The sequence below is a fragment of the Somniosus microcephalus genome, chromosome 5 (genome assembly GCF_052327205.1).
Source record: "Somniosus microcephalus isolate GS21.2 chromosome 5, FLI_Smic_1.0, whole genome shotgun sequence".
Classification (NCBI taxonomy): Eukaryota; Metazoa; Chordata; class Chondrichthyes; order Squaliformes; family Somniosidae; genus Somniosus; species Somniosus microcephalus.
In genome coordinates this window covers 279,523,045-279,547,624 of record NC_140991.1, presented here as the reverse complement: position 1 = coordinate 279,547,624, position 24,580 = coordinate 279,523,045, and the positions used below count along the sequence as shown (strand labels likewise).

At 51.9% G+C, this 24,580-nt stretch overlaps 1 protein-coding gene across 5 annotated transcripts in view; it reads right to left on the bottom strand.

Moving 5' to 3' along the window:
- Positions 1 to 24,580, bottom strand: part of LOC147117753 (catenin delta-2-like) — a 1,234,825-nt gene that overhangs the window by 24,980 nt on the left and 1,185,265 nt on the right. For all 5 annotated transcript variants that reach the window (XM_085988992.1, XM_085988995.1, XM_085988993.1 and 2 more), the window contains one exon: positions 19,651 to 19,777. In XM_085988992.1, coding sequence (XP_085845118.1) covers positions 19,651 to 19,777 — 127 coding nt within the window. The remainder of the gene's footprint in view (positions 1 to 19,650; positions 19,778 to 24,580) is intronic.

The following is a 24,580-nucleotide window of genomic DNA, read 5'->3' as shown; positions in this document are numbered from 1 at the left end:
ATTGCCACAGATGAATTACTGCAGTAGAGTTTAAATAACATTCCCCGAGATTGCTTCTGTTTTAGCTCAATCCAGGGGAAGTGGGGAAGTCTCTGCAAAATTAACCCCAAATCCTCATTATGTAAAAATTTGCATCACTTCAAAAAAAGGTAAGTATGGGGATAGCATAATGTTACGCTGAATGAATTGTGATGTCTGACTGGATGAGAGGCTCTGTTTGCTGCCTGTTTGAGAGACATGGGCCCAGAAATTCAGGTCTCCATGGGTTGAGTACGCACGGGGTACTCACCCATAAGCCCAACGGAAGTGCTGGTTTCGTGCATGCACTGTGCATGCATGGGAAACCGGAACTTCCGTTCCCTTAAAGGAAAGGGTTCAGAGGTCGAACGCATACGCCGGAGAGGCAGCGCGTGCGCATGGAACTTATGTTTTTTTTGCAGGTTTCTCCGGGAGGGTAAGTCTCCAGGAGTTACACATGTAAAAAGCAGGCGCAAGGCCTGCTTTTAACAAGGTAAGTGGTGAATTAATTAAAATTAAAACATTTTTTTCACAGGTTTATTATTTTTAAATACTTTAAAGAAAGGTAAGTTCAATTTAGCCCCATTAGAAAATGTAATTAATTTTTTCAAAAATTTAAATTGTTGTTTAAAATAGTTATTTTATGTAATTTATAGTTATTTTAAAAATGTGATGTTTTAAAAAAAAAATATTTGAAGTTTTAGTGATGTTTTGGGGCTTATAGTATTTATAGTTTTGACAGCTCTTCCTATCAATTTTATGAATGGGCATTTCCCTGCTACCATTGGCTCTCCATGGCCCACGTGACCCCAGGGGACGCTTCGAACGAACTGCGCCCCTGGGATACACAAGCACTGCACGCCGGCAGTTGGAGGAGGCCCAGGATCGGAATTCCACGGGGGCCCACAGCTCAACGGCCGGCACACAAGGTAAGTGCAGGTCGGGGACTTGCACCTGCGGGAAGCCCCCGACCCGAATTTCTGGGCCATGATATAGCTAAGAAATGCTGACAAAGCAAGTTTTAGTCAAAGACAAAACTGACTGAATTCAGTATACTTTGTTTACAGAATATTCCATCCGAAGATGTTCTTATGTAGGGTGGTTGACCCGTTACAGACTCTCCTCGTTCCATGTAATTGTACTTTGTTTGCATTTCCTACATTACAACGACTACACTTTCAAAAGTACTTCTGTAAATTGGCTGTATAGCCGCTGCTTTGGGACATCCTGAGGCCGTGAAAGGCACTTATAAACACAAGTTCTTTCTTTTAGTATTTAATTTTTCTGCTTCCTCCTTCTATTTAATTACAAAAGTAGTTTGGTAATGTAACGCGAGATATCTGTAAATCGGGCAAGCAATTGCTACTTCCTTAGTTATGCACCTCTTCGAGGACAGAATATAAAAAAGGTAAAATATCCGGATCACAGAGCCAATGTTTGTTTATGGGAGCTGTAGATGGTTCTATTAAAAACACAAAATCGTAACATAAGTGTATAGACATCTATTACTCTCAGACATGGTCACAATGGCTTAGAGCACTGAACTGCAATTATATAATGATGATGCCCATCAGTCTTGGAAGACCCAATGAGGCATTCAACTCAATCGCCTGCAAAAAATCAATTCTGTTTTGAAACAAGGTGATGCTCTTCATTCCCTCCTTAATACCAGCGTAGTGATATACGGGCCATCTGACACTGATAGATGGTAAAAGCTACAAATTGAGTTTTCTCTCAGTATAGTTTCTGTGGATGAAAGTGCCCCCAGCAGCAGGGTAAAAATTACGCCCCCTCCCCTCTCACCCCGTTTCACATAAAGAAATCCGTTAGACTAAAATTAAAGCCTCACAGATTTTAGAAGGTAGCGTCCTTTCAATTGATCAATAACACATTCACAAAACAGTCAGATAATCTTAATTCATTAACATTTGCCATTAGATTTTAACCAGTTTTCCTGAAGGTGCTGACTCTTGCTGGGGTTCGATTCCACAGGTGGATACTGGGGTACAGGGGTACGATCCCACAGGTGGGTACTGGGGTACAGGGATATGATCCCACAGGTGGGTACTGGGGTACAGGGGTACAATCCCACAGGTGGGTACTGGGGTACAGGATATGATCCCACAGGTGGGTACTGGGGAATGATCCCACAGATGGGTACTGGGGTACAGGGGAATGATCCCACAGGTGGGTACTGGGGTACAGGGATATCATCCCACAGGTGGGTACTGGGGTACAGGGATATCATCCCACAGGTGGGTACTGGGGTACAGGGGTACGATCCCACAGGTGGGTACTGGGGTACGGGGGTATGGTCCCACAGGTGGGTACTGGGGTACAGGGGAATGATCCCACAGGTGGGTACTGGGGTACAGGGGTACGACCCCACAGGTGGGTACTGGGGTACAGGGCAATGATCCCACAGGTGGGTACTGGGGTACGGGGGAATGATCCCACAGGTGGGTACTGGGGTACAGGGCAATGATCCCACAGGTGGGTACTGGGGTACAGGGAATGATCCCACAGGTGTGTACTGGGGTACAGGGGTCTGCTCCCACAGGTGAGTACTGGGGTACAGGGGAATGATCCCACAGGTGGGTACTGGGGTACAGGGGAATGATCCCACAGGTGGGTACTGGGGTACAGGGGAATGATCCCGCAGGTGGGTACAGGGGAATGATCCCACAGGTGAGTACTGGGGTACAGGGGAATGATCCCACAGGTGGGTACTGGGGTACAGGGGAATGATTCCACAAGTGGGTACTGGGGTACAGGGCAATGATCCCACAGGTGGGTACTGGGGTACAGGGCAATGATCCCACAGGTGGGTACGGGGAATGATCCCACAGGTGGGTACTGGGGTACAGGGGTCTGATTCCACAGGTGGATACTGGGGTACAGGGAATTATCCCACAGGTGGGTATTGGGATACAGGGCAATGATCCCACAGGTGTTTACTGGGGTACAGGGGAATTATCCCACAGGTGGGTACTGGGGTACAGGGGAATTATCCCACAGGTGGGTACTGGGGTACAGGGGAATTATCCCACAGGTGGGTACTGGGGTACAGGGCAATGATCCCACAGGTGGGTACGGGGAATTATCCCACAGGTGGGTACTGGGGTACGGGGAATTATCACACAGGTGGGTACTGGGGTACAGGGGAATGATCCCACAGGTGGGTACTGGGGTACAGGGGAATTATCCCACAGGTGGGTACTGGGGTACGGGGAATGATCCCACAGGTGGGTACTGGGATACAGAGGAATTATCCCACAGGTGGGTACTGGGGTACAGAGAATGATCCCACAGGTGGGTACTGGGGTACAGGGGAATGATCCCACAGGTGGGTACTGGGGTACGGGGAATTATCCCACAGGTGGGTACTGGGGTACAGGGGAATTATCCCACAGGTGGGTACTGGGGTACGGGGAATGATCCCACAGGCGGATACTGGGGTACAGGGGAATGATCCCACAGGTGGATACTGGGGTACAGGGGAATTATCCCACAGGTGGGTACTGGGGTACAGGGAATTATCCCACAGGTGGGTACTGGGGTACAGGGGAATTATCCCACAGGTGGGTACTGGGGTACAGGGAATTATCCCACAGGTGGGTACTGGGGTACAGGGGAATTATCCCACAGGTGGGTACTGGGGTACAGGGGAATTATCCCACAGGTGGGTACTGGGGTACGGGGAAATATCCCACAGGTGGGTACTGGGGTACAGGAGAATGATCCCACAGGTGGGTACTGGGGTACAGGGGAATGATCCTACAGGTGGATACTGGGGTACGGGGGAATTATCCCACAGGTGGGTACTGGGGTACGGGGAATTATCCCACAGGTGGGTACTGGGGTACAGGGGAATGATCCCACAGGTGGGTACTGGGGTACAGGGGAATGATCCTACAGGTGGATACTGGGGTACGGGGAATTATCCCACAGGTGAGTACTGGGGTACGGGGAATTATCCCACAGGTGGGTACTGGGCTATGGGGAATTATCCCACAGGTGGGTACTGGGGTACAGGGGAATTATCCCACAGGTGGGTACTGGGGTACGGGGAATTATCCCACAGGTGGGTACTGGGGTACAGGGGTCTGATCCCACAGGTGGGTACTGGGGTACAGGGGAATGATCCCACAGGTGGGTACTGGGGTACAGGGGTCTGATCCCACAGGTGGGTACTGGGGTACAGGGGAATGATCCCACAGGTGGGTACTGGGGTACAGGGCAATGATCCCACAGGTGGGTACTGGGGTACAAGGGAATTATCCCACAGGTGGGTACTGGGGTACAGGGCAATGATCCCACAGGTGGGTACTGGGGTACAGGGGAATGATCCCACAGGTGGGTACTGGGGTACGGGGGTCTGATCCCACAGGTGGGTACTGGGGTACAGGGAATGATCCCACAGGTGGGTACTGGGGTACAGGGGAATGATCCCACAGGTGGGTACTGGGGTACAGGGGAATGATCCCACAGGTGGGTACTGGGGTACAGGGTACGATCCCACAGGTGGGTACTGGGGTACAGGGGTCTGATCCCACAGGTGGGTACTGGGGTACAGGGCAATGATCCCACAGGTGGGTACTGGGGTACAGGGCAATGATCCCACAGGTGGGTACTGGGGTACAGGGCAATGATCCCACAGATGGGTACTGGGGTACAGGGGAATGATCCCACAGGTGTTCTCTGGGGTACAGGGAAATTATCCCACAGGTGGGTACTGGGGTACAGGGGGATTATCCCACAGGTGGGTACTGGGGTACAGGGCAATGATCCCACAGGTGGGTACTGGGGTACAGGGGAATGATCCCACAGGTGGGTACTGGGGTACAGGGGTACGATCCCACAGGTGGGTACTGGGGTACAGGGGGATTATCCCACAGGTGGGTACTTGGGTACAGGGGGATTATCCCACAGGTGGGTACTGGGGTACAGGGAAATTATCCCACAGGTGGGTACTGGGGTACAGGGGTACGATCCCACAGGTGGGTACTGGGGTACAGGGGGATTACCCCACAGGTGGGTACTGGGGTCCAGGGGAATGATCACACAGGTGGGTACTGGGGTATGATCCCACAGGTGGGTACTGGGGTACAGGGGAATGATCCCACAGGTGGGTACTGGGGTACAGGGGAATGATCCCACAGGTGGGTACTGGGGAATTATCCCACAGGTGGGTACTGGGGTATGGGGAATTATCCCACAGGTGGGTACTGGGTACGGGGAATTATCCCACAGGTGGGTACTGGGGTACAGGGGAATGATCCCACAGGTGGGTACTGGGGTGCAGGGGAATGATCCCACAGGTGGGTACTGGGGTACATAGATACATAGATACATAGAAGATAGGAGCAGGAGTAGGCCATTCGGCCCTTCGTGCCTGCTCCGCCATTCGATGAGATCATGGCTGATCCTTTAATTCAGTATCCCGTCCCCGCCTTCTCTCCGTAACCCTTAACCCCTTTTGCCCGTAGAAATATATCTAATTCCCTCTTAAATATATTTAATGAGCTGGCGTACACTGCCCTCTGTGGCAATGAGTTCCACAGGTTCACCACTCTCTGAGTGAAGAAATTCCCCCTCATCTCTGTCCTAAATGGTTTAGCCCTTATCCTTAAATTATGTCCTCTAGTTCTGTTCTCACCCGCCAAGGGAAACATTCCTTCTGCATCCAGTCTGTCTAGACCTGTCAGAATTTTATACACTTCTATGAGGTCCCCTCTCAATCTTCTAAACTCCAGTGTGTACATCCCTAAACTACATAGTCTCTCCTCATAGGTCATTCCCGCCATTCCTGGTATCAGCCTGGTGAATCGCCGCTGCACCCCCTCCATGGCAAGAACATCCTTCCTCAGATGAGGCGACCAAAACTGTACACAGTACTCGAGGTGTGGTCTCACCAGTGCCCTGTACAGCTGCAGCAAGGTATCCCTGTTCCTGTATTCTAACCCTTTTGCTATGAAGGCCAGCATACCGTTTGCCTTCTTGACCGCCTGTTGCACCTGCATGCTCGCCTTCAGTGACTGGTGTACAAGAACACCCAGGTCTCTCTGTACTTCCCCCTCTCCCAATCTATTGCCATTTAAATAATAATTTGCCCTCCCGTTCCTGCACCCAAGGTGGATAACTTCGCACTTGTCCACATTATAGTGCATCTGCCATTTATCCGCCCAATCGCCCAGTCTGTCCAAATCGCTCTGGAGCTTCCTGGTCTCTTCCTCTGAGCCCACCCCCACTCCTAGTTTAGTGTCGTCTGCAAATTTGGAAATGCTGCATGCTACAGGGCAATGATCCCACAGGTGGGTACTGGGGTACAGGGCAATGATCCCACAGGTGGGTACTGGGGTACAGGGGTACGATCCCACAGGTGGGTACTGGGGTACAGGGCAATGATCCCACAGGTGGGTACTGGGGTACGGGGGAATGATCCCACAGGTGGGTCCTGGGGTACAGGGCAATGATACCACAGGTGGGTACTGGGGTACAGGGAATTATCCCACAGGTGGGTACTGGGATACAGGGCAATGATCCCACAGGTGTTTACTGGGGTACAGGGGAATTATCCCACAGGTGGGTACTGGGGTACAGGGCAATGATCCCACAGGTGGGTACTGGGGTACAGGGGAATTATCCCACAGGTGGGTACTGGGATACAGGGCAATGATCCCACAGGTGTTTACTGGGGTACAGGGGAATTATCCCACAGGTGGGTACTGGGGTACAGGGGAATGATCCCACAGGTGGGTACTGGGGTACAGGGAATTATCCCACAGGTGGGTACTGGGGTACAGGGGAATGATCCCACAGGTGGGTACTGGGGTACGGGGAATTATCCCACAGGTGGGTACTGGGGTACAGGGGAATTATCCCACAGGTGGGTACTGGGGTACGGGGAATTATCCCACAGGTGGGTACTGGGGTACAGGGGAATTATCCCACAGGTGGGTACTGGGGTACAGGGGAATTATCCCACAGGTGGGTACTGGGGTACAGGGGAATGATCCCACAGGTGGGTACTGGGGTACAGGGGAATGATCCCGCAGGTGGGTACTGGGGTACAGGGGAATGATCCCACAGGTGGGTACTGGGGTACAGGGGTCTGATCCCACAGGTGGGTACTGGGGTACAGGGGAATGATCCCGCAGGTGGGTACTGGGGTACAGGGTACGATCCCACAGGTGGGTACTGGGGTACAGGGGTCTGATCCCACAGGTGGGTACTGGGGTACAGGGCAATGATCCCACAGGTGGGTACTGGGGTACAGGGCAATGATCCCACAGGTGGGTACTGGGGTACAGGGCAATGATCCCACAGATGGGTACTGGGGTACAGGGGAATGATCCCACAGGTGTTCTCTGGGGTACAGGGAAATTATCCCACAGGTGGGTACTGGGGTACAGGGGGATTATCCCACAGGTGGGTACTGGGGTACAGGGCAATGATCCCACAGGTGGGTACTGGGGTACAGGGGAATGATCCCACAGGTGGGTACTGGGGTACAGGGGTACGATCCCACAGGTGGGTACTGGGGTACAGGGGGATTATCCCACAGGTGGGTGCTGGGGTACAGGGGGATTATCCCACAGATGGGTACTGGGGTACAGGGAATTATCCCACAGGTGGGTATTGGGATACAGGGCAATGATCCCACAGGTGTTTACTGGGGTACAGGGGAATTATCCCACAGGTGGGTACTGGGGTACAGGGGAATTATCCCACAGGTGGGTACTGGGGTACAGGGGAATTATCCCACAGGTGGGTACTGGGGTACAGGGCAATGATCCCACAGGTGGGTACGGGGAATTATCCCACAGGTGGGTACTGGGGTACGGGGAATTATCACACAGGTGGGTACTGGGGTACAGGGGAATGATCCCACAGGTGGGTACTGGGGTACAGGGGAATTATCCCACAGGTGGGTACTGGGGTACAGGGAATGATCCCACAGGTGGGTACTGGGGTACAGGGGAATGATCCCACAGGTGGGTACTGGGGTACGGGGAATTATCCCACAGGTGGGTACTGGGGTACAGGGGAATTATCCCACAGGTGGGTACTGGGGTACGGGGAATGATCCCACAGGCGGATACTGGGGTACAGGGGAATGATCCCACAGGTGGATACTGGGGTACAGGGGAATGATCCCACAGGCGGATACTGGGGTACAGGGGAATGATCCCACAGGCGGATACTGGGGTACAGGGGAATTATCCCACAGGTGGGTACTGGGGTACAGGGAATTATCCCACAGGTGGGTACTGGGGTACAGGGGAATTATCCCACAGGTGGGTACTGGGGTACGGGGAAATATCCCACAGGTGGGTACTGGAGTACAGGGGAATGATCCCACAGGTGGGTACTGGGGTACAGGGGAATGATCCTACAGGTGGATACTGGGGTACGGGGGAATTATCCCACAGGTGGGTACTGGGGTACGGGGAATTATCCCACAGGTGGGTACTGGGGTACAGGGGAATGATCCCACAGGTGGGTACTGGGGTACAGGGGAATGATCCTACAGGTGGATACTGGGGTACGGGGAATTATCCCACAGGTGAGTACTGGGGTACGGGGAATTATCCCACAGGTGGGTACTGGGCTATGGGGAATTATCCCACAGGTGGGTACTGGGGTACGGGGAATTATCCCATAGGTGGGTAATGGGGTACAGGGGTCTGATCCCACAGGTGGGTACTGGGGTACAGGGGAATGATCCCACAGGTGGGTACTGGGGTACAGGGGTCTGATCCCACAGGTGGGTACTGGGGTACAGGGGAATGATCCCACAGGTGGGTACTGGGGTACAGGGCAATGATCCCACAGGTGGGTACTGGGGTACAAGGGAATTATCCCACAGGTGGGTACTGGGGTACAGGGCAATGATCCCACAGGTGGGTACTGGGGTACAGGGGAATGATCCCACAGGTGGGTACTGGGGTACGGGGGTCTGATCCCACAGGTGGGTACTGGGGTACAGGGAATGATCCCACAGGTGGGTACTGGGGTACAGGGGAATGATCCCACAGGTGGGTACTGGGGTACAGGGGAATGATCCCGCAGGTGGGTACTGGGGTACAGGGTACGATCCCACAGGTGGGTACTGGGGTACAGGGGTCTGATCCCACAGGTGGGTACTGGGGTACAGGGCAATGATCCCACAGGTGGGTACTGGGGTACAGGGCAATGATCCCACAGGTGGGTACTGGGGTACAGGGCAATGATCCCACAGATGGGTACTGGGGTACAGGGCAATGATCCCACAGGTGGGTACTGGGGTACAGGGGAATGATCCCACAGGTGGGTACTGGGGTACAGGGCAATGATCCCACAGGTGGGTACTGGGGTACAGGGCAATGATCCCACAGGTGGGTACTGGGGTACAGGGGAATGATCCCACAGGTGTTCTCTGGGGTACAGGGAAATTATCCCACAGGTGGGTACTGGGGTACAGGGGGATTATCCCACAGGTGGGTACTGGGGTGAAGGGCAATGATCCCACAGGTGGGTACTGGGGTACAGGGGAATGATCCCACAGGTGGATACTGGGGTACAGGGGTACGATCCCACAGGTGGGTACTGGGGTACAGGGGGATTATCCCACAGGTGGGTACTGGGGTACAGGGGGATTATCCCACAGGTGGGTACTTGGGTACAGGGGGATTATCCCACAGGTGGGTACTGGGGTACAGGGGGATTATCCCACAGGTGGGTGCTGGGGTACAGGGGGATTATCCCACAGATGGGTACTGGGGTACAGGGAAATTATCCCACAGGTGGGTACTGGGGTACAGGGGTACGATCCCACAGGTGGGTACTGGGGTACAGGGGGATTACCCCACAGGTGGGTACTGGGGTACAGGGGAATGATCACACAGGTGGGTACTGGGGTATGATCCCACAGGTGGGTACTGGGGTACAGGGGAATGATCCCACAGGTGGGTACTGGGGTACAGGGGAATGATCCCACAGGTGGGTACTGGGGAATTATCCCACAGGTGGGTACTGGGGTACGGGGAATTATCCCACAGGTGGGTACTGGGGTATGGGGAATTATCCCACAGGTGGGTACTGGGTACGGGGAATTATCCCACAGGTGGGTACTGGGGTACAGGGGAATGATCCCACAGGTGGGTACTGGGGTGCAGGGGAATGATCCCACAGGTGGGTACTGGGGTACAGGGCAATGATCCCACAGGTGGGTACTGGGGTACAGGGCAATGATCCCACAGGTGGGTACTGGGGTACAGGGGTACGATCCCACAGGTGGGTACTGGGGTACAGGGCAATGATCCCACAGGTGGGTACTGGGGTACGGGGGAATGATCCCACAGGTGGGTCCTGGGGTACAGGGCAATGATCCCACAGGTGGGTACTGGGGTACAGGGAATTATCCCACAGGTGGGTACTGGGATACAGGGCAATGATCCCACAGGTGTTTACTGGGGTACAGGGGAATTATCCCACAGGTGGGTACTGGGGTACAGGGCAATGATCCCACAGGTGGGTACTGGGGTACAGGGAATTATCCCACAGGTGGGTACTGGGGTACAGGGGAATGATCCCACAGGTGGGTACTGGGGTACGGGGAATTATCCCACAGGTGGGTACTGGGGTACAGGGGAATTATCCCACAGGTGGGTACTGGGGTACGGGGAATTATCCCACAGGTGGGTACTGGGGTACAGGGGAATTATCCCACAGGTGGGTACTGGGGTACAGGGGAATTATCCCACAGGTGGGTACTGGGGTACAGGGGAATGATCCCACAGGTGGGTACTGGGGTACAGGGGAATGATCCTGCAGGTGGGTACTGGGGTACAGGGTACGATCCCACAGGTGGGTACTGGGGTACAGGGGTCTGATCCCACAGGTGGGTACTGGGGTACAGGGCAATGATCCCACAGGTGGGTACTGGGGTACAGGGCAATGATCCCACAGGTGGGTACTGGGGTACAGGGCAATGATCCCACAGATGGGTACTGGGGTACAGGGGAATGATCCCACAGGTGTTCTCTGGGGTACAGGGAAATTATCCCACAGGTGGGTACTGGGGTACAGGGGGATTATCCCACAGGTGGGTACTGGGGTACAGGGCAATGATCCCACAGGTGGGTACTGGGGTACAGGGGAATGGTCCCACAGGTGGGTACTGGGGTACAGGGGTACGATCCCACAGGTGGGTACTGGGGTACAGGGGGATTATCCCACAGGTGGGTGCTGGGGTACAGGGGGATTATCCCACAGATGGGTACTGGGGTACAGGGAAATTATCCCACAGGTGGGTACTGGGGTACAGGGGTACGATCCCACAGGTGGGTACTGGGGTACAGGGGGATTACCCCACAGGTGGGTACTGGGGTACAGGGGAATGATCACACAGGTGGGTACTGGGGTACAGGGGAATGATCCCACAGGTGGGTACTGGTGTACAGGGGAATGATCCCACAGGTGGGTACTGGGGTACAGGGGAATGATCCCACAGGTGGGTACTGGGGAATTATCCCACAGGTGGGTCCTGAGGTACGGGGAATTATCCCACAGGTGGGTACTGGGGTATGGGGAATTATCCCACAAGTGGGTACTGGGGTACTGGGGAATTATCCCACAGGTGGGTACTGGGGTACGGGGAATTATCCCACAGGTGGGTACTGGGGTATGGGGAATTATCCCACAGGTGGGTACTGGGTACGGGGAATTATCCCACAGGTGGGTACTGGGGTGCAGGGGAATGATCCCACAGGTGGGTACTGGGGTACAGGGCAATGATCCCACAGGTGGGTACTGGGGTACAGGGCAATGATCCCACAGGTGGGTACTGGGGTACAGGGAATTATCCCACAGGTGGGTACTGGGGTACAGGGGTACGATCCCACAGGTGGGTACTGGGGTACAGGGCAATGATCCCACAGGTGGGTACTGGGGTACGGGGGAATGATCCCACAGGTGGGTCCTGGGGTACAGGGCAATGATCCCACAGGTGGGTACTGGGGTACAGGGAATTATCCCACAGGTGGGTACTGGGGTACAGGGCAATGATCCCACAGGTGGGTACTGGGGTACAGGGGAATTATCCCACAGGTGGGTACTGGGGTACAGGGCAATGATCCCACAGGTGGGTACTGGGGTACAGGGGAATTATCCCACAGGTGGGTACTGGGATACAGGGCAATGATCCCACAGGTGTTTACTGGGGTACAGGGGAATTATCCCACAGGTGGGTACTGGGGTACAGGGGAATGATCCCACAGGTGGGTACTGGGGTACATGGAATTATCCCACAGGTGGGTACTGGGGTACAGGGGAATGATCCCACAGGTGGGTACTGGGGTACGGGGAATTATCCCACAGGTGGGTACTGGGGTACAGGGGAATTATCCCACAGGTGGGTACTGGTGTACGGGGAATTATCCCACAGGTGGGTACTGGGGTACAGGGGAATTATCCCACAGGTGGGTACTGGGGTACAGGGGAATTATCCCACAGGTGGGTACGGGGGTACAGGGGAATTATCCCACAGGTGGGTACTGGGCTACAGGGGAATGATCCCACAGGTGGATACCGCGGTACGGGGGAATTATCCCACAGGTGGGTACTGGGGTACGGGGAATTATCCCACAGGTGAGTACTGGGGTACAGGGAATTATCCCACAGGTGGGTACTGGGGTACAGGGAATTATCCCACAGGTGGGTACTGGGGTACGGGGAATTATCCCACAGGTGGGTACTGGGGTACAGGGAATTATCCCACAGGTGGGTACTGGGGTACAGGGGAATGATCCTACAGGTGGGTACTGGGGTACAGGGGAATGATCCCACAGGTGGGTACTGGGGTACAGGGGAATGATCCCACAGGTGGGTACTGGGGTACAGGGGAATGATCCCACAGGTGGGTACTGGGGTACGGGGAATTATCCCACAGGTGGGTACTGGGGTACGGGGGTCTGATCCCACAGGTGGGTACTGGGGTACAGGGGAATGATCCCACAGGTGGGTACTGGGGTACAGGGGAATGATCCCACAGGTGGGTACTGGGGTACAGGGGAATGATCCCACAGGTGGGTACTGGGGTACAGGTTACGATCCCACAGGTGGGTACAGGGGTCTGATCCCACAGGTGGGTACTGGGGTACAGGACAATGATCCCACAGGTGGGTACTGGGGTACAGGGGAATTATCCCACAGGTGGGTACTGGGGTACGGGGAATTATCCCACAGGTGGGTACTGGGGTACAGGGGAATTATCCCACAGGTGGGTACTGGGGTACAGGGGAATTATCCCACAGGTGGGTACTGGGGTACAGGGGAATGATCCCACAGGTGGGTACTGGGGTACAGGGGAATGATCCCGCAGGTGGGTACTGGGGTACAGGGTACGATCCCACAGGTGGGTACTGGGGTACAGGGGTCTGATCCCACAGGTGGGTACTGGGGTACAGGGCAATGATCCCACAGGTGGGTACTGGGGTACAGGGCAATGATCCCACAGGTGGGTACTGGGGTACAGGGCAATGATCCCACAGATGGGTACTGGGGTACAGGGGAATGATCCCACAGGTGTTCTCTGGGGTACAGGGAAATTATCCCACAGGTGGGTACTGGGGTACAGGGGGATTATCCCACAGGTGGGTACTGGGGTACAGGGCAATGATCCCACAGGTGGGTACTGGGGTACAGGGGTACGATCCCACAGGTGGGTACTGGGGTACAGGGGGATTATCCCACAGGTGGGTGCTCGGGTACAGGGGGATTATCCCACAGATGGGTACTGGGGTACAGGGAAATTATCCCACAGGTGGGTACTGGGGTACAGGGGTACGATCCCACAGGTGGGTACTGGGGTACAGGGGGATTACCCCACAGGTGGGTACTGGGGTACAGGGGAATGATCCCACAGGTGGGTACTGGGGTACGGGGAATTATCCCACAGGTGGGTACTGGGGTACGGGGGTCTGATCCCACAGGTGGGTACTGGGGTACAGGGGAATGATCCCACAGGTGGGTACTGGGGTACAGGGGAATGATCCCACAGGTGGGTACTGGGGTACGGGGAATTATCCCACAGGTGGGTACTGGGGTACGGGGGTCTGATCCCACAGGTGGGTACTGGGGTACAGGGGAGTGATCCCACAGGTGGGTACTGGGGTACAGGGGAATGATCCCACAGGTGGGTACTGGGGTACAGGGGAATGATCCCACAGGTGGGTACTGGGGTACAGGTTACGATCCCACAGGTGGGTACAGGGGTCTGATCCCACAGGTGGGTACTGGGGTACAGGACAATGATCCCACAGGTGGGTACTGGGGTACAGGGGAATTATCCCACAGGTGGGTACTGGGGTACGGGGAATTATCCCACAGGTGGGTACTGGGGTACAGGGGAATTATCCCACAGGTGGGTACTGGGGTACAGGGGAATTATCCCACAGGTGGGTACTGGGGTACAGGGGAATGATCCCACAGGTGGGTACTGGGGTACAGGGGAATGATCCCGCAGGTGGGTACTGGGGTACAGGGTACGATCCCACAGGTGGGTACTGGGGTACAGGGGTCTGATCCCACAGGTGGGTACTGGGGTACAGGGCAATGATCCCACAGGTGGGTACTGGGGTACAGGGCAATGATCCCACAGGTGGGTACTGGGGTACAGGGCAATGATCCCACAGATGGGTACTGGGGTACAGGGGAATGATCCCACAGGTGTTCTCTGGGGTACAGGGAAATTATCCCACAGGTGGGTACTGGGGTACAGGGGGATTATCCCACAGGTGGGTACTGGGGTACAGGGCAATGATCCCACAGGTGGGTACTGGGGTACAGGGGTACGATCCCACAGGTGGGTACTGGGGTACAGGGGGATTATCCCACAGGTGGGTGCTCGGGTACAGGGGGATTATCCCACAGATGGGTACTGGGGTACAGGGAAATTATCCCACAGGTGGGTACTGGGGTACAGGGGTACGATCCCACAGGTGGGTACTGGGGTACAGGGGGATTACCCCACAGGTGGGTACTGGGGTACAGGGGAATGATCACACAGGTGGGTACTGGGGTACAGGGGAATGATCCCACAGGTGGGTACTGGTGTACAGGGGAATGATCCCACAGGTGGGTACTGGGGTACAGGGGAATGATCCCACAGGTGGGTACTGGGGAATTATACCACAGGTGGGTCCTGAGGTACGGGGAATTATCCCACAGGTGGGTACTGGGGTATGGGGAATTATCCCACAGGTGGGTACTGGGGTACTGGGGAATTATCCCACAGGTGGGTACTGGGGTACGGGGAATTATCCCACAGGTGGGTACTGGGGTATGGGGAATTATCCCACAGGTGGGTACTGGGTACGGGGAATTATCCCACAGGTGGGTACTGGGGTGCAGGGGAATGATCCCACAGGTGGGTACTGGGGTACAGGGCAATGATCCCACAGGTGGGTACTGGGGTACAGGGCAATGATCCCACAGGTGGGTACTGGGGTACAGGGAATTATCCCACAGGTGGGTACTGGGGTACGATCCCACAGGTGGGTACTGGGGTACAGGGCAATGATCCCACAGGTGGGTACTGGGGTACGGGGGAATGATCCCACAGGTGGGTCCTGGGGTACAGGGCAATGATCCCACAGGTGGGTACTGGGGTACAGGGAATTATCCCACAGGTGGGTACTGGGGTACGGGGCAATGATCCCACAGGTGGGTACTGGGGTACAGGGGAATTATCCCACAGGTGGGTACGGGGGTACAGGGGAATTATCCCACAGGTGGGTACTGGGGTACGGGGAATTATCCCACAGGTGGGTACTGGGGTACAGGGGAATGATCCCACAGGTGGGTACTGGGCTACAGGGGAATTATCCCACAGGTGGGTACTGGGCTACAGGGGAATGATCCCACAGGTGGATACCGCGGTACGGGGGAATTATCCCACAGGTGGGTACTGGGATACGGGGAATTATCCCACAGGTGAGTACTGGGGTACAGGGAATTATCCCACAGGTGGGTACTGGGGTACAGGGAATTATCCCACAGGTGGGTACTGGGGTACGGGGAATTATCCCACAGGTGGGTACTGGGGTACAGGGGAATGATCCTACAGGTGGGTACTGGGGTACAGGGGAATGATCCCACAGGTGGGTACTGGGGTACAGGGGAATGATCCCACAGGTGGGTACTGGGGTACAGGGGAATGATCCCACAGGTGGGTACTGGGGTCCGGGGAATTATCCCACAGGTGGGTACTGGGGTACGGGGGTCTGATCCCACAGGTGGGTACTGGGGTACAGGGGAATGATCCCACAGGTGGGTACTGGGGTACAGGGGAATGATCCCACAGGTGGGTACTGGGGTACAGGGGAATGATCCCACAGGTGGGTACTGGGGTACAGGTTACGATCCCACAGGTGGGTACAGGGGTCTGATCCCACAGGTGGGTACTGGGGTACAGGACAATGATCCCACAGGTGGGTACTGGGGTACAGGGGAATGATCCCACAGGTGGGTACTGGGGTACAGGGAAATTATCCCACAGGTGGGTACTGGGGTACAGGGGAATTATCCCACAGGTGGGTACTGGGGTACGGGGAATTATCCCACAGGTGGGTACTGGGTACGGGGAATTATCCCACAGGTGGGTACTGGGGTACGGGGAATTATCCCACAGGTGGGTACTGGGGTACAGGGGAATTATCCCACAGGTGGGTACTGGGGTACGGGGAATTATCCCACAGGTGGGTACTGGGGTACAGGGGAATGATCCCGCAGGTGGGTACTGGGGTACAGGGGGATTACCCCACAGGTGGGTACTGGGGTACAGGGGAATGATCCCACGGGTGGGTACTGGGGTACAGGGGTCTGATCCCACAGGTGGGTACTGGGGTACGGGGGAATTATCCCACAGGTGGGTACTGGGGTACAGGGCAATGATCCCACGGGTGGGTACTGGGGTACAGGGGTCTGATCCCACAGGTGGGTACTGGGGTACGGGGGAATTATCCCACAGGTGGGTACTGGGGTACAGGGGAATTATCCCACAGGTGGGTACTGGGGTACAGGGGAATGATCCCAGAGGTGGGTACTAGGGTACAGGGAAATTATCCCACAGGTGGGTACTGGGGTACGGGGAATGATCCCACAGGTGGGTACTGGGGTACAGGGGAATTATCCCACAGGTGGGTACTGGGGTACAGGGGAATTATCCCACAGGTGGGTACTGGGGTACAGGGGAATTATCCCACAGGTGGGTACTGGGGTACGGGGAATTATCCCACAGGTGGGTACTGGGGTACGGGGAATTATCCCACAGGTGGGTACAGGGGTACTGGGGAATGATCCCACAGGTGTTTACTGTGGTACAGTGGTACGATCCCGCAGGTTGGTGCTTGAGCGGCTTTTGAAAGTGATGAGAGAAGTGGCAAGGCCGAGGGGGCTTTGGAACATTCCTAGCGCTGGGTCCTGGTGACTGAAGACTTTGACATTGATGGTTGAGCAGGGATAGAGTGCGGGACACACAGAAGGCCAGAGTCAGTAGAGTGGAGAGTGCGAGCAGTTTCAGAGGTAGATTTATCAGACAAAATTTGACATTGAGCCAGATGAAGAGACATTAGGACAGGTGATCAAAAGCTTGGTCAAAGAGGTAGGTTTTGAGGAGTGTCTTAAAGGAGGACAGAGAGGCAGAGAGGTTTAGGGAGAAAATTCCTGAACCCCCCAGTACTCATCTGAAACCCATCACTGCATTGCTTAGTTACAACATTAATGGGATAATGGCTTTTCTACCCTCTCCTGCTATCCAAAAAAAAGATTTGCCAAACAATTTTGTCTACCCAAACCATGGATTAATGTACAGTCCCCACCGCTTATAGCGGGCAGACTCGTGTGAACGCAACTTGCCCGCTATACGCGATGGACGGTATAGCGGGCTAGCGCTATTACAGTACTCGACTATATAATAAAGAATGTTCCTTCTGTGTAGTGACGTTTGTTGTTTCCAGCTTCACTCTGACCTGCAGCTTTATTTAAACTGCAGTCAGTGCTGAGTACAAACTGTAACCCCACACCATTTACAGGGGTTTAGTAGGGCTTAAGTACATAAAAGGTAATTGAACATTAACAAGTGGTGTTATTTACTTATTGACTTGTTCTTGCATTCAGTGCACCGTAACAAAATAAACGGAGCACTTAAGATGCTACAATTGGCAACTTTGAAATGGATGTTAATGCAAATGATTATTGGTTATCAAGTTGATAAAACTGTTAAAAAGTCAAACAGAAGCCTTGACTTTTTAAATAGAGGCATAGAGTACAAAAACAAGAACATTATGGTAAACCTTTATAAGTCACTGGATAGACCTCAGCTAGAGTACTGTGTCCAATTTGGGGCACCACATTTTAAAAAGGAATACAAGGCCTTGGAGAGGGTGCAGAGAAGATTTACTAGATTTACTAGGTACCAGGGATGAAATACTTCAGTAATGTGGAGAGACTAGAGAAGCTGGGATTGTTCTCCTTAGAGCAAAGAAGGTTAAGGGGAGATTTAATAATGGTGTTTAAAATTATGAATGGCTTTGATAGAGTAGGTAAGGTAAAACTGTTTCCACTGGCAGGGGGTTTGGTAACCAGAGGACACAGATAATTGACAAAAAAGCATGGGGGGAGATGAGGACATTTTTTTTTTATGCAATGGATTGTTACGGCCTGGAGTGCACTGCCTGAAAGGGTGGTGGAAGCAGATTCAATAGTAACTTTCAAAAGGCAATTGGACATATACATGAAGGGGAAAAGTTTGCAGGGCTAAGTGGAAAGAGCAGGGGGAGTGGAACTAATTGGAGAGCTCTTTCAGAGAGCCGGCATAGGCAAGATAGGCTTCTGCGGCGAGTGTCTCACCTCCTGACTCCCCAAAGCCTTTCCACCATCTACAAGGCACAAGTCAGGAGTGTGATGGAATACTCTCCACTTGCCTGGATGAGTGCAGCTTCAACAACACTCAAGAAGCTCGACACCATCCAGGACAAAGCAGCCCATTTAATTGGCACCCCATCCACCACCTTAAACATTCACTCCCTCCACCACGGCGTACCGTGGCTGCAGTGTGTACCATCTACAAGATGCAATGCAGCAACTCGCCAAGGCTTCTTTGGCAGCACCTCCCAAACCCGTGACCTCTTCCACCTAGAAGGATAAGGGTAGCAGGCGCATGGGAACACCACCTCCACATTCCCCTCCAAGTCACACACCATCCTGACTTAGAAGTATATCGTCGATCCTTCATCATCGCTGGGTCAAAATCCTGGAAACCCCTCCCTAACAGCACTGTGGGAGTACCTTCACCACACAGACTGCAGCGGTTCAAGAGGGCGGCTCACCACCACCTTCTCAAGGGCAACTAGGGATGGGCAATAAATGCTGGCCTTGCAAGCGACGCCCAGATCCCATAAGTGAATTTAAAAAAAAGATGGGCCGAATGGCCTCCTTCTGTACCATATGATTCTATGATAAGTGGCTGCCTGTTTTAAATGTGGGCTTTTTAAGTGGTGGGGACTGTACCTCAAAGTGCCTGCAGTTAGAGTGACACCCACCCTGCCAGCCAGATTGGGAAATGATCTGTGTCGTGGTGAGGCTTACCTGAGCGATTGTTCGGGGACATCCTGACCGGTGATATGGAGGGAGTGCGTGAGGAGGAGTAGGGCCTTTGTCTGTCCCGCTCTATTGTGGAAGACGAGGCCACAAAATGATACTGAGACCATCCGTCCTGCAGAAGACAAAATCGGCATGTTATATTTGATTCTTCTTATCATAACACGAATGCAGGCTGGGACAAAGGATATCCCGGGGACATTATCAGAGGTAAGGGATTATCCACTGATGCAATCAAACAAGATAGAAAGAAAAATAAGAGAGAAAATGGAGGTACGTCAGCCACTGTAAAGATTTCAAAGACACAGTCAATCATTTAAATATCCTGTGAATAGATCCAATCTGGCCTCACATTTATTGTTCAACCAAACAACATATGAAAAACTTCAACCGTAACCTCAATAACAACAGGCAGGAGTGCCAAAATAAGCAAAATCATAATGTTAAAAAATAAACAATTTCTATTTGTCTAGAACATGTTAAGTGATCAGTCATGCTCATTATCAAATAGTGAAGCAAGGAGCAAAGAAATATGAAAGACAGAAGTGATCATTATGATAAAAACTCCTGATATATCTCAAATCAGATGCATTCACACATACAGGATAATGAGTGAAATGCAGAATTTATTCAACAAGCCAAGAAGAACTGATAGCTTGAGCCTGACAATAAAAAATGGATAGCTGGTGTGATTACCAGGCAGAAATCTGATCAAGGAGTTCAGACAGGTTCCCCATACAATACCGGCTACCTGGGAGTAATTACCAGGAAGAAAGCTAAGCGAGAGGCTCAAACAAGTTTCACACAATACTGGCTTCCAGGGAGTGATTACAAGGCACTAATGTAATGATTCAAGTGAATTCCTAAATCACTAGAGCAAAACTCAAAATATTTATAACCATCACTTGAAACCTAAGACAAGATTACATTCTGCTCGATGCACCTTAATGGTGTTTGGGTTTAGTTTTACAATGACAGTGGTTATTGGTGCACAAGCTGACTGCCAATGCACCGTGTGTCACTGATGTGTGCTGATAAAGGCTAATTAAGAGACTTGGAGCCTAAATTAGTTAGCGCCCCAAACCGGGCCTGATTCCCATGGCGCGCCTGAGCAGAGAGGCCTGAGGACAAACTAAATTAGTTTTTCATCCATCTTTCGGATGAGACATTAAACCGAGACGCTGTCTGCCCTCTCAGGAGCATATAAAAGATCCCATGGCGCTATTACGAAGAAGAGCAGGGGAGTTCTCCCTGGTGTCCGGACCAATATTTATCCCTCAACCAACATCAATATTAAGATGAAGCTCATGCACCCATTTCAGACCAGATCTCTCTCAATTCATTTACAGTAGTTGGAGCTTATGATGTGACTACTATTTCTGGAATAGTACGATTCCACAGTATTTTTACTGCCTCCACCATTTGAACAACAAATGCAATGACACGGTACACATTAAATGCTGAATAAATTACCCGAGTGATGGAAGGTTTGACAACAGCCTGTTTCTCACACTATCCGCGGACCCAGACATGTGGTGTCAAGGGAGATTGCTCGCTTCTCAATATCATTCCTAGTGCAAACAGTTCATTTCACCAAAAATGAAGACCCTAAACATCAAGGGCAAACAGCTCAAATTGGGGACACATTCTTGTATGATGCAGCGTACCTGATACATTGAGATAACCTCATGTTTTTACTTGTACAATTATTTATTTGCTTCTAATAAATTCAATGGTCTCGCCCCTCCCTAGCTCTGTACCCTCCTCTAGCCTTACAACTCTGTGGGATCTCAGCACTACTCCAATTCTGGCCTCTTGCGCATCCCCAATTTCCTTCGCCACACCATTGGCGGCTGTGCCTTCAGCTGTCTAGGCCCGAAGCTCTGGAATTCCCTCCCTAAACCTCTCTGCCTCTCTCTCCTTTAAGATGTTCCTTCAAACCTACCTCTTTGACCAACAATTTGGTCACCTGTCCTAATGTCTTCTTCTTTGACTCGGTGTCAAATTTTGTCTGATTTACGCTCCTGTAAAGCGCCTCAGGACATTTTACTATGCTATATAAATGCATGTTGTTGTTGTTGTTATGGTTCCGGAAATTCAAGTACAACTTTTGAAAAAGTTTCGGGCTTAGATTTGCTCGATTTGTTTATTTATTATTTGGACTTGGGCTGTATTTGGATGGTGTACATGGCTATGCGCAGCGAGTTAGTACGCCTAGTAGAGTGATGTGCAACGGGAGGGGGTATCAGGCGTTTGGCGTCTCCCGCCATTTTCTACCCGTTTAAAATGGGGGAGAGATAACGACGGAGGCAGTTAATTGGGCACGGTGGTCTCCACCTCTGAGTTCACGACAGGGGGAATTCTGCGGGCATTCCTGGGATTTTCCAACCCATGCTCCTCGCAGCCGCCATTCTTTGCTGGGGGCCGATCGATCGCGGAATCACCCCCGACACGCGTTCCGTACCGCAAGGGTCAGTTCATAATGTTTGACCCATCGTTTATACCTTGATCTACGCACACCAAAGTAGGCACTCAATGCTCTGAGTGAAAAGTGTTAACTTATTAAATGTACCAATCTTGTGTTTTGTATCCCCCTCAAAACTCCTGTAGTTACAAAAAATTAGTCTTAGGAAAAACAGTTTTGACTCGAAGGGCATTTTAAAACTCATGGATGCTACTATGAAGTTGGGCCCAATGTTCCCTTTAAGCTGCATGGCTGCGCAACTCTCTGGACCTCCTGCGCAGCCGGCTTTTCAATGCGAAAAACTGCATATGTGCGGTATTTTGAATGGGCTGTGCACCCAAAAAAGAATTAATGGGAACATTGGTTGGGACATGATTGAAATTCACCATCAAAATTGATTAAATGGAAACTGTTATCACCAAACATTGGGTGTCCTCTGTATTAAACGGCATACTTCTCACACTAACCATCTAATGTTACAACTTCATTAATTGGCCCTTTGTAGGAAGAACCACCATCACTAGTTTTTAACCTACGTATCTTAGGACCATAGGAAAAGGAGTAGGCCAGTCAGCCCCTCGGGCCTGTTCTGCCATTCAATTAGGTCATGGCTGATCTGTACCTCAACTCCATTTACCCGCCTTTGCTTCATATCCCTTGATACCCAGAGAGTTCCAGATTTCTATTACTCTTTGTGTGAAAAAGTGCTTCTTGATTTCACTTCTAAATGGCCTAGCTCTGATTTTAAGGTTATGCCTCCTTGTTCTGGACTCCCCCTTCAGAGGAAATAGTTTCTCTCTATCTGCCGTATCAAATCCTTTAACCATCTTAAACACCTCAATTACAGTAGATCACTTATTAATCTTCTATACTCAAGGAAATACAAGTCTAGTCTTTGTAACAGCCAGGATGGTGGTGGTGGTGGGAGGTTGGTAATGTCATTACTCCATCTCCACAGCCACCAACCTCAACCTCTAAATTGACATGTCCCACTTACGCTCTCATTACAGCTCACTTAAGACAAGGTTTTACAAATCTAAATTTAAATCAGTCGGAAGAACTTGTTGTGAAGTCAGTGGTCTGGGACTAGGATGGAATTGAAAGCCAGCAGCCTGCTGCTCAGTGCCACTGGACTGTTCTTACATGTCTCAGGATCAAAAAGCCCCTAAAAACTGTACAAGAGAAACAGAGGTATCAATCAAACCCGAGTCCGGTGCGGTTAACATCAGCACTCACATCTTATCAAATCTTCTTGATCCTAGCTTAAACCTCAGCACCCCTTCCCAACTCATTATTTACTTCAGCCTATGAATTAAATTAAAATCAAAATTAAGATCAGCAAGCCCGGATTTCCCAACCCCCTCTCTCTCTTTGATTGCTGTATGAAGCTTCCTGTCACAATCTGATGTTCAACATTACCAACCACAACAGAACCACACACATTTCCTAATAGTCAGTGTTTGCTGAACGTGTTTCAAAGCGGGAGTTTCTTTATTTCTCCACTTTGATGCAAGCATGTCTCGCAAAGAGGGTCAACCATCGACTTAAGTGAAATTGGAAGGGCGTGACAGGCCAGTCAGTATCTGAAGGAGAAGGGCTAATGTTTTGCTGAGATCTTACTGATGGTTGGTTCTGATGAAATGTTAACCCTTCCTTATCAAATGCCAACTGACCTGCTGAGTACTTCCATTTTCCATTTCAGATTTCCCCCTTTCATTTCCTACGTTGTTGATTTTATTTTTCACCACAGTCATCCACCTATCAACCGCGGCTCTCCCCTCTGAGTCAGAAGGTCATAGGCTCAAGTCACACACCAGAGACCTGAGTACAAAATCCAGGCTGATACTCTAGTGCATTACTGTGGGAGTGCTGCACTGTCGGAGGTGCCACCTTTTGGATGAGACGTCTGCCCTCTCATGTGGGTGTAAAAGATACCATGACACTATTCGAAGAACAGCAGGCGACTTCGCCCAGTAGTCTGGCCAATATTAATCTCAGTTAGTTGGTTAAGAGATTATCTGGTCATTTACCTCATTGCTGTTTGTGCGATCTTGCTGTGCGCAAAATGGCTGCTGCATTTCCCTACGTTACAACAGTGACTACACTTCAAAATTACTTAATTGGCTGTAAAGTGCTTTGGGACGTCCTGAGGTTGTGAAAGGCGAAATATAAATCTAAGTTCTTCCTTATGTCGAGGAACCAACTAGAGATCAGGCCATCTTAGATTGGGTATTATGTCATGAGAAAGGATTAATTGGCAATCTTGTTGTGAGAGGCCCCTTGGGTCGGAGCGATCATAATATAATAGAATTCTTCATTAAGATGGGAAGTGAAGTAGTTGACTCAGAGACTAGGGTCCTGAATTTAAATAAAGGAAACTACGATGGTATGAGGCACGAGTTGGGTAGGATTGATTGGGGAATGTCACTCAAAGGGTTGATGGTGGATAGGCAA